General features: G+C 20.3%; 1 protein-coding gene across 1 annotated transcript in view; it reads left to right on the forward strand.

The window, feature by feature from the left end:
- LOC129608779 (neural-cadherin) overlaps window positions 1-15,588 on the forward strand; it is a gene marked incomplete at its 5' end in the record, with an annotated part of 114,207 nt that overhangs the window by 18,808 nt on the left and 79,811 nt on the right. Inside the window, one exon of the mRNA XM_055520490.1 lies at window positions 1,501-1,665. Within this exon, the coding sequence (XP_055376465.1) occupies window positions 1,501-1,665 (165 nt within the window). The remainder of the gene's footprint in view (window positions 1-1,500; window positions 1,666-15,588) is intronic.

The following is a 15,588-nucleotide window of genomic DNA, read 5'->3' on the forward strand; positions in this document are numbered from 1 at the left end:
AAGTTTCCATAATAAATATAATTATTCAAAATATATTTATTATAGAATTTTCACTGTACTTGTTGTAAAATAAATTATGCTCGAATTGATTGAAAATTTTTACACTTTACATCCAGTAACGGGAAAAATTATGATAAAATCATGTAAAATTTTTAATAATTTGTGGCTTTACTCGAAAACCATTAAATTAATAAATGTTATGAAACATTAAATTATGCAACAAATGAGAGAGAAAATTTATTTTACTCCGAAATAGATGATTTTATAAATTTATTGAGTAACGTTTACGGAGTAAAGTTATGGAGTAGCGGAATAATTTTCAATGACAAAGTATAATTTTTTTGTATATTAAAGTTATTTCAAGGTTTACTCCAATTTTCTGATTATTTGATCGTGTAAATTATCACTCCTAATGTCTCCTCTCCTCTCCTATCACTCCTAATTATTGCGAGTATTTACATTTCCTCTATAATATTGCAGTGAATTTAACTTAAATATTTCTTACAGTATAATTGATATATTGGTAGAAAATTTAATTAATTTAAAAAATAATTATTTTAGATATAAAAAATTTACTTATTTTTATTTCGAAAATGTATGTACATATACATAAAACTGTTTCTACCTTATTCTCTTCTCACTAAACAACATTAATTTAGAAAAAACCAAAATTGTTATTCTCTTTGTTTTCATTTTAGCATTTTAGCTCAACATATTGCTGGCTACCTTAAAAAATAATAAATCATCTCAACATTTTCTATTTTCTTTGTTTTCATAAAAGAAAAAATGAAAAAAAAAAAAAACTAGTGATGTTTTCATAATTTATAATGTCAAAAATATATCAAAATATTTTTCATATAAAATAAAATGTCTCATCACTTTTAATGTCCTTTACACATATTAATAATATATCATAAATTTTTTTTTTCTTTGTGCAATGATAGTCCTACTTGTCATTTCGATTACCCTACGTTATATGTACTGAATATTAAATTCAACATTATTATTACATACACAACATATAAATACAAGTGTGTATTAATAATATTTTTTCTGTATTGAATATGGGTGGGGAGAAAATAAAAAAAACACAGAGTATACCTGCAAAAAAAAGGACATTTTTTTATATATTTTATTTTTTATAATATTTTTATTATTGCTAAAATATATACATATAATTTTTTTTATGATATTTTTTTTATTTACTTTATAATTATATTTATTTAAGGAAAAAAAATTTAATGATTTTTTAATAAAATTTTAAAATAAATAAAAAAAAAAAAACAAACAATAGATTATAAGCAAAAAAAAAAATTATAACAATAATGTAAATTTTTTTTTTCTATCTTCTTTATTATTCTGATTGCATTCGTGTATGAATTTTTGAAAAATATACGAAAATTAACCTCGCACAATAAACCTTAATCATATATCAAATAAAAATTATTAAATATATATATATATATATGAAAAACAAAACCCATATATATATAAATATAGTATGAATTACGATTAGCGGCATCAGATAATCTTAAGGAAAATTATACGACAGTTATTATACATGTTAAAGATGTCAACGATAATCCACCTGTATTTGAACGTCCAACATATCGTACACAAATAACAGAAGAAGATGATCGTAATCTTCCGAAACGTGTTTTACAGGTCCTTAAATATATAAAAAGCAAAAATTATGCTTTATTGTTTTGTGTTTTTTTTTTCTTATTATAGAAGTTTTTTGTCTTTTATTTAAAAAGTATTTAAATTTTTTTTGAAAATAATTTTCATGAGTTCATAAATTTTTCGTATACTTAAATAATTTCTTCGCATTTATACATAAAAATTAATTATCAATTTTTTTTTAATGTAGCCGAATTACTTAATTCATAGTGCCTTGAATTTCATTTTGTTTATACATTATATAATTTTTGAATTCCATTCAAATTTGAAACGATTGCCAGCTTATATCACTTCAATTATGTTTGAGCTGAATTTAATTTAAAAATCTTATTATTACATTATGAAATTCAAGGATATTTTTGATAAGATAAAATCAATGGTTTTGCTTTTGTAGTGACAAGAGTGTTTTTATTTTATAATTAAATGCTTAAATATTTTATTACAATATTTACAAATTATTTGAAATTATGTACAAAAATTAGAATTTTTTTCAATATTATCTATTTATAATTTTTAATTTTTTATAAAACAGGATTTGAAATATTGCAATTATTAATATGAATTTCAAAAGTTAATTCAATTTTAAAAATTGTTATTATCAGAATTTTTAATAGTTTTCATAAAGAAAAACGCGGTTTTAGCTGAAAATATTTAAATAATTTATTATTTTTTACGATATTTTTTAAAATATTCATATTTCAAATTTGAAATTTTCAAAATTAAATGTATAAAATATTCAAATCCTGATTTTAAATTGCGGTTTCATTTAAAGAAAATTTTGTGCTTTATTAGACATTAGTGCAATATCATTTTTTTTTTTTATTTTCATTTGAATGTGTGTGTTTTGTCTTATTTCATTTAGTAAAAGTTTTCAATATTTAAAATAAAATTACATTATTCAATTTAAATTATATAATATAAATTTAATCGGAATATTTAATTTTTATGAAATTATTATGAAAGCTACAAATATACAAATACGTGTTAGACAATAACTAATAATAATTTGTATAATATGAAATGTTTATTATTCTTACATCTTAATTATTTTAAGAGTAAAATATCAATTACTCTTAAAATACTTTAATGTGATACAAGCTACAATCACATTGTTTATAAATATTTTATTCTTATGACAGTGAATTGGTGCATGAGAAAGAGAATTCTCTTTAATTTTGAAATTTTTTTGTTTATTTCTCGTCAGATTTTTAGTGGTAACTTTATAATTTTTTAATATAATTTCAAACTAATAATATAGTATTTCACTTAAATACTATTATGTCAAATGTATCTTGGAATTTTAATTGAAATTCAAAGTTAAATATTAACAGAACAAATTATATGAAATTTTATTCTTATTTAATTTACACTGTAAACTTTAATTTTAATATTTTCTGTTAAAATAGCAACCAACTGCACTTTACAGAAATTCATTGGAATAAAATTTCATTTGCATTTAATTCAATTATGAAAAATTTCATATTATATAACAATTTAATAGTTAACAAAAAATTACAAGAATTTTGTCAGAACACTCAAAAATATTTGCATTAATACAAGTACATTATAAGTTTCTGTACAATGAAATGAAAACTTACAGATTTTACAAATTACAAGATGCAAAATTTATTTTCGAGTATGGCTTTTCTTGAAAATTAACACGAAAAAATGTTGTTTTTTTATTTTATACAAAAATATTAAAGAGAATTAATTTAAAAAATTAAATTACATGCAACATTTTTTGCGATTGTATTTTTACCATAATATTTTTTTCCGCTCGAAAATTGGTTCTCTTTTTTTCTAAGATTTTAATTTTTTTTTCATATTTTTTATGTGAACTTTTCCGATAGCTGTAATAATTATTGCCCAAAAACCTTATGAACAAATTTTTATTTCTTCTTCAATTATTTTATTAATTATCAAGAAAAAAAAGGGAAAATATCAATTTGAAATTTATTTTTTTCAAAATATTTTGACATTTTTTTTTGAAAATTTCCGAAAAAAAATTTCAAATATAAAAAAAATTCTTTTAATTTTTTTTTGTATGTCAAAACCTACTTAAGCGTGTTATTACTTACTTATATGTATGATTCGTTATAAAAAAAGGAATAAAATTTTCCTTTCTGTTTTTTCTTTCCACAAAATATTTCGTTTTTTTTTTTCTGAATGAACAAGGATCAAAGTTAAATCAGATTCGAATACAAAAGGTTAAAATACTGATTAATTAACATAATATAAATATATTATATAACAATAATAACAATAATAACAATAAAATAAACAAAAAGAAATAAAAAATCATGGAAAGGAACAAAAAATTCAATTAATTCTTTTCGTTATTTTCTTTTAATCCTTTATTACCTTGTATTTTCATAAATAATTTTTAATAATTACCGATATATGTATACATATATCATTATTATTTATATACAGATGTGTACTTATTTTCCAGTACAATAATTAAATAATTTTGTACTACATAATATTTGTATGCCAAATATTTAGCGTATATATAAATAGATATAAAAATTTCATGCACAACCATAAAATGTATGCTATAATACATAATATACACAATAATTTAAATATTGCAATATTATATTATAATATTAAAGAGTTTCATTATTTTTTATTTTAACTTGCCTATTAATTAAATCATAATAATAAAAGGATAACAGCTATCCACTAAAATGTTATGAAAATAACAATAATATTAATACTTTCATAACAATACACTCTTGTATACAGCAATGTAATATGCTCTTGTGTACAGCAATGTACTCTTTCAGCTGTAAGAGAACATGTAGGAGAAAAAATTATTTATAATATTTTTTATAATAAAATTTTGATGAAATGAATATTGTTCATCGGAATAATTTTTGTAACCTTTTCCCTTTTTTTTTTGTACCTTAAATTTTGCATTACGAGTATAACCAAAAATATAGTTATTATTATTATATTATAATATTATAATACAAGGAGAATATAATATGTGTGTTTTACACGAGTATGTAAACATTATTTTTGTTTATGAGTTAAAAAAGGATAAGTTTGAATATCAAAAAGAAAAATGAAATAATTTACCATTTTATGACAATAATTATTCATGTATAAATACACACATAAATTTATGTAATATTTATTATGTAGGTACATAATATTGTATATATACCTAAGTGTATATATATACTTGCCTAAAACAAGGTTCCTATTAAATATATTGGAATTCTCGTTATATATATATATGTAATATTGTAGTAATAAGCAGAGTAAATTTCAGAAAAATAATAATAATTGTGAGGATAATAAAATGATTCTTATTATTTTTTTTTTTTTTGGAAAATTTTTAAAAATACTTTTTGATAATAATTAATGAACCAAAATTTATTTTTTAATTATATAATGTTACATACAGTGTGTTGTTATCACAAATAAGAATCACAAAATAAAATCTGAATCAAAAATTCAGGTTACGGTCAGTAATTGTAAGAACAAATTATAAACATTAAAAAATTATTAACTAAATATAGTATAACATTGTTGCTATTGAAATTATAGATAAACTTCTTTATTTTCCAAATGCACTCAATCAAAGTTATTACTGCCTTTTTTCTGAAAAAACTGTTTCTTATAATTTCGCTAATATACTGACATTGAAAAATATAGGTACTCATAAATTTTATAATTGCGAGGCTTAGTAATATATAAAAAATTATTTAAAAATTATTTTCCGCCCTGTAGTACCTATAAGTATTTACTTAATTATAAAAGTTATTATGAAGGATTTTAACTTCATTGCATTCCAATTCCTTAATATATAATATGTATAACAAAATGTATTTTATGTTCTACTCGTACTAGGTTTTATTGTATACACATGTATATGTTCTTTTGTACTGAAATTTTTAATAAACTTGACATACGTACACGTAACTTATTGAAATCCTTATAATATCTTATACATATTTTAAAAATATACAGTATATATTATACTGATATTGTAAATATGAATAAAAATATTCATTGTCCCATAAGAGTTGTAATATTGGTAATTATTTCTTGTTATTTACCCATATAAATACTTTTGCTTTTATTACTTTTTCCTTTTTCTCTTATTTTCAGTTAATAATTAAAATTTCTCTTCTTGTTTTCTCCATATAATATTTTTATACCTACTATTATATTTTCTCTCAAAGTATTTTATATTGAATATCAATTCATGCACATAAAACTTACATTATAAAGGGAGAGAGAAAAAAGTATTGTATATTCATTTCTCATTTAAATGAGCACTCTAGTGTAAAATAAACAAGAAAAATTATATATGTATGTAAACTAATAATATTCTACTTTATACAACCATAAAAATTTAAGAACATATTGAACATAAACGATATAAAAATTAAAAAAAAAAAAGAGAAATAACCATTAATAAACGAGTATTAAACCAGTAATAAATTTAAAAAATAAAAAAATACATAAATAATAAGAAAATAAAATTTTATGTAACACAAAAAAAAAGGGCTAAATTTTATTTTTTTTTCATTCTCTGACCTCGATCTATAATAATAAATTTGTGCATATAATATAGAAAAGAGAATAAAAAAAATATTTTTACTATAAAATTTTAAAATAATGGTAAATTTAAAAGAAATTGTGTGCAGGTATTTTTATTTTAAGTTTTAAGAGAAGAAAATTTATAGAATTTCGTTAGACCTAATAGCACTATGGTATTTTACATTCAACATTAATAAACATTTTCCTAATGTAATAGTAATAATCATTCCCTCCAACATCATTGATTATTTAAATAATATTGTCAATATTTCTTAAATGATCAATGACAGTTAAAATTCTATAAAACGTACCTAGTTTTCAGCACATAAAAAGCTAAACAGCCAATTGAATTCATGTTATTTTATTAACAATTTTAAGTCAAATTAATTGTATCTCTTTCAATACAACAAGAAAAAAATTCCAAGTTTTTGATGCTTAAAAAACTTGAACATAATTAATTTTAATTCTTTTCTGAAATCTTGCCGTAAATATAATCAGAATTTCAATTTATAATATTTACAAATGAGGCGCTCATTGCATTATTGGCCTACTTGAAAAAATGATATTTTGAGTATATTGCGATTAAAGTTTTAAATATTTAATTTTTCAGAAAATTTTAGAAGGCAAAAGTAAAACTTATGTCAAAATAGAGCGAAAAGAATAATAAATTAAGTATTTTATAAAAAGAAGAATAAATATAGAAAATTTAGACGACTACAGCTCTATTGCACATAATACCTCATTTTTGTAAAAAATGTTAGATAGGTCACTAATGCGCTGAGCGCCTCATAATGTTATTTCGCTTTTATTGTTTTTAAAAATTAAATTACAAGACAAACTTAAAAGTAGGGCATAATATAATTATTTTAATAATTATTATTAAAGATATATATATAAAAAAATTTATTACCCCTTTATCGATTATTATTTATGAATTCTCTATAATATTTTTTAAATGAATGTCAATCTATCAATTAAAAAAATAAAAAATTTAATAATCAAAATTCAATGAACTCTGAAAAAATAATGAAAAAATTAAGAATAATTAAATTTCCTATCCATTCCATATATAGATATACTTAAAATATTTATCTACTATAATATTAAATTTTCCATAATTTGTTATTATTATAAAATGCATACCATAAATAATTTTATTTTTAATGTTATTTCTATAATCAATAATGCCGTAGGTACAAATAACTTAAATGTTTTTTTTTTTCATTCATAAAATTTACAACGTCAATTAATTTAATTTATTATTATAAAATTCATCGCTCATACTTAATAAATTATATTAAGTAATTTATTTAAATTTTTTCTCATTTTTAATTATTTTTGTTAAAATATTAAAATAAATATCTTTAATAAATATAATATTCGTGGAAGCATATACACCGTATATACAAATATACGGTGTATACTTACACGAATTTTAAATTTGTATTAAATTTTATGTTTAATAAAAATTGTTGTAATTTGCATATGTACCAGCAATTTGAAAATGCAATTTTTGTTAGCAGGTTCTTGTATTTTAACTAAAGACGAAAATTTAAAAGATATATGAATTAATTATGAAATGGTATGAATTAATTATGAAATTGTCAAAGTTAGTAAAAAAGAAACAACCACACTCTTATTTTTGTACAGTGCTAAGTAGACAAATATTTGAACATGTAGCGTACTTCATTTTGAGCCACTGAAGCAACAAGTATCGCATAATTTAAGAGAATAAACATTCTCAAATAACTGAAACAGCACAAAGCTAAGATAAATCTTTAACATTTTATTCATTGTGTTATAAACTATTCCGATTTAAAAATAAGCAGCAATAACAGAAATTTTCTCAAAAATAAAAAAAAAGAAAGGCAAATAAATGAGGGTTACGTCAGTATTCTGAAAAATTATTTTTGTTATTTCTCTTTAAAATTGCACACGACATCATAAAAAGTCATGACTATTGCATTCTCAATTTTTAATACGTTTGAACAATTGTTATTATTCCACTCTTAAAATTTTTAATAAGACTTTTGATTTTCAAATTGTTTTTGGAATAACATTTTTTGAAGAGCCTGTAAAACTCAAACAACAAAATCTCTAAAAATATACCACATTAAAAAAAATATAATTAAAATTTTTTGAAAATATTTTTATGTAAATTTCTAACAAAAATTAAAACTATGTTTGCATAATTTAATTTTCATATGAAAAACATAAACAAAACTAGATTTCTCCAGAAATAAAAATTGAGAAATAATTAGAACTTTTCTATGATTATTTAAATTCGGTGTTGACTGTTGAATAATCAAAAAATTATGCTTTCAAAATTGAATTTGTATACTATTGTAATTAAAAAAAAATATTGCTGCTATAAAAAAATGTTATTTTTGTATTAAAAAATTACTGCGGAGTTTCAATTCAAAAATATTTACAAATAAAAATTTTAACATGAAAAAATTTTCCAAAAAAAAATTGAAAAAAAAATTGATTGAACGTAGAATTCGAATACAACAATTTTTTTATACTTACCGTCATAATAATACGTATAAGTTATAGGTAAGGATACTCGTATAATATGCCAAAATCATTTTAAAGTATAATCTTTCATATTATCAAATTATTAATAATGTTATGAATTTTTCCATTGAATAAAAAAAATTATATTAATTTTTCTTTCACATAAAGTTTGCAATTCAATCAAAATTAATTAAATATTCAAAGGAATATAACCACAAGCAAATTGTTCTGAATAAAATAAAAATAAAGCAAAAAAATATTCAAAAAATTCAGATAATTAGTGTTCGTGCATTTTGATTAAATCCTATATTATACCTATGCACCGGTAATTAAAATATTTTTAATATTTATTTTATACTAAATGAAAATTTATCAAATTTAATAAAGTCTTTACTATCATTTTCTGGAATATTTGTGGAGATATCGTGCATCAAATAATTATAATTTTACTCTTAACTAAAAATGATAATTTTCTTAAACAAGTCTCTTTTCAATTCTAATAAAAATGTTATGTGCGATCGTCAATCAAAAATTAATAACATTTTTAATCTTTTACAAAAAAAAATTTGCATTTTTCATTAAAGAAAAATTTTTTTTTTCCCCTAAAAATATGCAATAAAATTGGAATTGCAAGGGTTTTAAAATGAGTATACAAAATTATATTTGTCGCTCATATTTCCCGAATTATAAGCAAAAATGTAAAAATTAGACAATTTTCAGAAATTTCAACTTCGATTCCTCATAGTCCGAAAAGCAATATGCCCTTATACGTTTTTTTATTCGCCTGAAAGTATTCAAATTGCTTACAAAGTGAATATTGCAATACGTAAACAGATAAATGCTGATATGTATAGGGCTCTTAAAAGCGACCTAACAAGAAAATATTCTATATTATAAAAATATTTTGTAAAGAGTTTTTATACTTCTTTATTAGAGTTGATCTGATCTCCAATTGATCTAAACAATTACAAAACAAATTTGTATATTATTAGATTTAGTCGAGAATAAGCTCTAATTTAAGATTTAACAGTTAAGCTAAAAATTTATTGTTCTTAATTTATGTCGGTAGTCACTGCAACTACGCATACCTTATATTTAATTTAAGTCATTTATAAATCGACACTGAAGTATACGTAGAGAAATTCTGTATTCATGTGTATATCAAACATAAAAGACAATATTTGATTATATTTTAATAAAAAAATTTTAAACTTTAATATTTTTTTTTTAATTTTTTACTTTATTTTCTTACTTAATTATATTTTATTTGAAAACTTGCAAAAAAAAAAAAATTTATTTGGTAATTGTTTGTTTTTTTTTTTCTTTTATTTTTCATTTTTTGTTTCTTTTTGGTTGAAATCCTTTTTCATCACAATTTTATTGAATTAATTAACATTCATCATTAAATGTGAAATTCCGGTGGACCAACAACTTTCCTAATAAAAACAAAAAACTTATTGTTGAAAATAATAATAATTGAATGGTGGAACAAAAACAATATTTTAATTTATTATTTTTATATTTTTTTTTTTTAAAATAAATCACAAAAAAAAATTTTTGAATTTAATTTGCATACAAATGTTATGTAAACCGGTACTGCGCACATATATACAATATAACAATAATTTATTTATATTCATATATGAATAACTGTAACAAAAAAATATACATATAACAGTATGAATTAAAATTAGTTGCTTCCGATAGTTTGAATGAGAAAGAAACAATGATTGTAATTAAAATACGTGATGTTAATGATTTACCACCTGTTTTCCCACAAAATTTATATCAAAGGACTCTAGATGAGGAAATGAAAACACCATTTACTATTATGCAGGTTATTTCTATAAAACAAAAAAAAAATAACTAGAATATTATGTACATAACAAATTTTAATTTTAATTTTTTATTATTTGTTATTTTATAGTATATTTATTTTTTTTTTCTCATACATTATATACATACACTATATTTACACTTTATTTACATTTATATTATTTATTATTAATTATTAATTTGCTCATAATTTTTCAATTGGAAAAAAAAAAAACAATCTATTTTAAAAATTCAAAATTGATTCATTGAAATTTAGATATAATAATAATTGGTATTGCCAGATGATTTCAATTTTTAAATTTTTGTTTTTTTTTTAATAAAATTTAGTGTTAGGACTCAGGCAGACATACAATTTTTATTTTGGAACTGTTTGATTGCTTATTTGTATTCTATTTACAGTTTGTAATTTTGATTGCATTTTTTAGAATTGAATTGACGCAATAGTTAAATTAATTTCATAACTACTTGAACCCTTATGTTTAAAAATCCTTGCTCTCTATTTCTATTAGAACCAAAGAATACCATTATTTTCGACTATTTTTGCTAGTCATATAAATAGAAATGCAAGCATGCTTAACTTAGGCTTTGCTTATATATTTATGCAATTTACATCATTATTTACGTTATTATTTATTGACATATCGTAGACTTGACATAATATGTTTCAGTCTTTGCATAATGTTTCAAATGTTCTCACAATAATTGAAGATAATGCGATCACAATTAAAAATACTTAAATAGAAATTAATAAATAAACTTATTACACATCATAAGTACCTTCAGAAAAGCATATGTGAAAGCAATTACCAAACTCCAATATTTTACATTTTTCTTTCAATTGATTACAATTAAGACAAATTAATAATATTTTGCATAAAAAATGTATTTTTCTTGTTATTCAAACCAAGTAATAGCTAGCAACTTAATGGCTAGCAATTTCAGAAAAAATTATGAAAGGATTCAAAAAAAAATATTTTATTTTCATAATTTTATTAATTATACGAGTATACCAATAATATAACAATAATTAAACTTGTTTTTTTGAAAATGGTATAAGTCTACTTTTTAAAAAGGCTAAGTTAATGGTAATTTTAGTGATTTATAGACACCTTCTCTCCACTATTTACAATCACAATTTGAACAGAGTTCTATGTAGACATAAAAGAAACAAATTATGTTATTATGACCAATATTTTTAAATCGATTCAAACGCAAGCCCCCAAAATATATGAATATATAAAGAAATGGACTTATACCACTTTCAAAAAAACCAGCTCAATTATACGTGTTTGTGTATATTCAAAAATATTAATTTATATGAATCTAATTTGAATAGCAAATTTTGTGCTATTAAATAATAGGGACTTCCCCGCTTTAAATACTTGCAGCTAATTTAAAAATAGATACATAAGAAAAAAATTTATTATATTTGGACATCATTTGGCAATATTTTTATTTTACTTTAATTACAGAATTTACATAAAAATTTTTATTATAAAATTTTAATTTACATACAAATAAATCATATATCACGACTTCTTTTGTATTTTTTTTTTTTTGTTTTTCTTAAATTCAATTTATTACTTAATTATATTATTTTTATTTCAATTATTTTTTTATTTTAAATAAAATATTTTAATGAAAAAATTTTGAATTTTAGCTACATATATTATAATATAGTGACTAACATTTATATGGTAAATGATATTATATACTCATTGTATGTATGTTTGTATGTACATTCAGAAAAATTCTTTATTAATTAAATTTAATTTTAATGAACTTAATATTTTATTAAAGTTGTACAATAAAAAATGGTGATGGTTTAATTTACACTTTATAATAATATTAAATAAAATTATTCGAAATATTTAAAATTATATGTAGTTAAATGTTAAATATAATGAAATTAAGTATTTATTATAATATAAATTTAAAATATCATAAAATTAATAATATAAACTGATATTGTTCTAATATTATTAGTTATATACCGTATGCCTATATGTATTAATGTAAAACTAACACTTCAGCATTATTTATGTAGATTTAAAGAAAAAATTTAAATTAAATATTTATATTTATGAATATTATGTAATATAATTATAGATTAACTAATCAAAAATATTTTGATAATTGATAGGATCCGAAAAATAAAAGTTTTTCACAAAAAAAAAATATACTCAGAATTTTTTACTCTGGGTTTTAATAAAAAATTATCAATTTTTTTGCAAATTTTCTTCTTTTATGTAAAACTCGATACTTATACTCCAACAAGGGTTGAACAAGCGGAAAAACTCGGAAATTTTGTTCTTCCCAACATTTCTTCTAAAAAAAAACATTAAAAAAGTGTTACTTTATTAGGCAACAATCGCCCCTTTATAAAACCACATCACTCTTTCCTTTTATAAAAATTACAAATGAAGGGCTTTAGTTTTGATTTAAAATCGAAATTATGAAATTAATGTACTTATATGAAATTATTACTTATGTGAAACTTATATGAAATTGACGTATAAATTTTTCATTTTGTGCTCAACATCTTCTATTTCTCTCGATAAATCATGCAAAAGAAAAAAACCATCTAATCTGCATACTTATTCCAAACACAATTAAGCTATTTAAATAATTCAAGTATATAATGTTAAAACAATAAGAAAAATTTATAATTAAGCACTATATTTAATCTGATTACATAAAAATTGGAAACCAAAAAAATGCCAAAAAATTGCATATCATTAGGGGCACCCTTTAGTTTTATGAAAATTTCGTTTTTCATTCTTTTTCTTTATAGCTAGCTTCTCTTTAAATAAATTTTCTCTTTTTCTAAATATTTAATTAATTAAAAGTAATTAAATATACAATATATAAAGGACGAAAGGGCAAAAGGGCAAAAGGGCAAAAGTTATTCAAAAAATTTAACTGTTTAACCTTTTCTTTTGAATTTTTTTTTGTTTTTCTTCCATTCACTTTATCTTAATTAATATTTAATTTGAAACAAAGCAAATCATTTTACTATATACCTACTTTATGTTATAGTTATAATTGGTTGAAAAGAAAAAAAATGAAACCTTGATGGAAAAATAAAAAAAAAAAAAAGGGAATTTTTTTTTTCAATTTTTAATATCAAAAAAATTCGTATATTTTTTTTTCTTCTCAAACTCAATATTATTTTAAATTTAAATAAGATGGAATGAAATGGACTGAGAATAGTTAAAAAAAAAAAGAGAATCCTTTACGAAGGATAACAGAAGAAAACGAATAAAAATCGTTTTTACAGTAATTTTAATAATTTACTTTCATTTCATTTTCTTTTGTTCCCCTATTTCTCTTCTAATTTTTTTTTTATTATTTTTTTTTTATTACTTTAAATGTAAGAATGAAAAATTTTGTATTTCATTGATTTTTTTTTATTATTAAATTTTTTAATTTTTAATATTTGTTTTTTTTTTTAACATTACGCAAGACTATATAAGAAGTGTGTGTATTGAGAAAGTCAGAAAATTTTTTTTTCAACTTTTCAAGCTAAAGATTGGAATGCAAAAGAAAAAACAATACTAGAGGATCTTTAACGAACCGAAAATCAGTTATGATGAGAAACATAAGGAATTTTTAAAATTATGAAGATAAAAAAAGAATTTTTTTTTAATAATTCATTTACCAAACGATTGTAGAATTTTTTTTTTGTTTTGTTTTGCATGTACTTTCTCTGCCACCAGAAATGTTTAGTTTAATTACAATTTTAGTATTTTTCTTTCAATTTTAATTTTCTAGAAATTATATTGCATTTAATTAAAATGATTTGATTTTTGACTCCTTTGGCGAAAAAAAAAAAAATAATAAAATAATTTTCAATTTTTCGCTTGGGTCTTGTTGAAGCTAAAAATCACTGGATTTTTTGAATGTATAAAAAATAGGGAAATTCTATACTAGATTTTCAAAATTCTATAATAGATTTTAGATTTTTTGAACTACAAAAAATAATTACTAATACACAGAAATCTATCAAATGGTGCAGATTCAATTAAAAGTAATCAATAATTTTTCGATTAGATATTGAGAAATTTATTTTGCCCTCATTTAGCCGTATTTACGCTAGTTTAAGAAAGCTTATTTTGTTAATGCTGAGAGGGAATAAAGTAAATCAAATGAATGTAATTAGTTGTCAATGAATTTTGGGACGTATATAACTGCACGTTTTATATAGTTTCACTTCGGCAAACAGTGAAAACAATGATTTTTATAGTTGCTTATGAAACTCTACATACATAGAGAATTTACGATTTTAATGAAGAATGATTCGTTAATTTGCAATTAATAATTAAACTATAACATAATTCCAAATAATTAACTAAGACCTTAAATTAAATAACAATTTATTTCGAAAATATTCGAATTTTTAAGACCTAAGGTAGTTCATTTTTTTTCTAATTTAATTTATTTATTAAAATTTAGTTATTATTTTTTTCTTTGAAATTTTTATCCTTGAAATCATATTAGAAATATCATTTTTTTAATTTAAAAAAAAAAAAACAACCTCTGAAATACCTGTACATTAAAAAATTTTAATTATATTTTTATTTTTTCTTATAATTAAAATTAAATATTATTTTCCCATAAGAATAATTTACTTTTTTTTTAAATAATTCCAATATTTTACAATGGCTATATCAATCACATTTCACTCTCTTAATATAATATTATAAAAATATTTGACAAAAATGTACGAAAGATACGATGAGTAAAACAAGAAACGGAAATATTTAAATTAAAAAAATATCAATGTCAAATTTTATTTCAATATATATATTAAGTACATATGTACGTACATACATAATTTTATTTATTTTATAGTAGAAAGTAAAAAAACAAAAAAAAAACGAGGAAAACAAATTTCAAATGAGGAAAATCCTTGAAAGTGCGAAATATTATTCTTGTACACATAAGTAAAGTGAAAAAAAATCCTTGGCGTAATAAAAAAAAGAAAAACGAAAATTC

This window comes from Condylostylus longicornis, unplaced genomic scaffold, assembly GCF_029603195.1.
Source record: "Condylostylus longicornis isolate FDR11 unplaced genomic scaffold, ASM2960319v2 ptg000034l, whole genome shotgun sequence".
NCBI lineage: Eukaryota > Metazoa > Arthropoda > Insecta > Diptera > Dolichopodidae > Condylostylus > Condylostylus longicornis.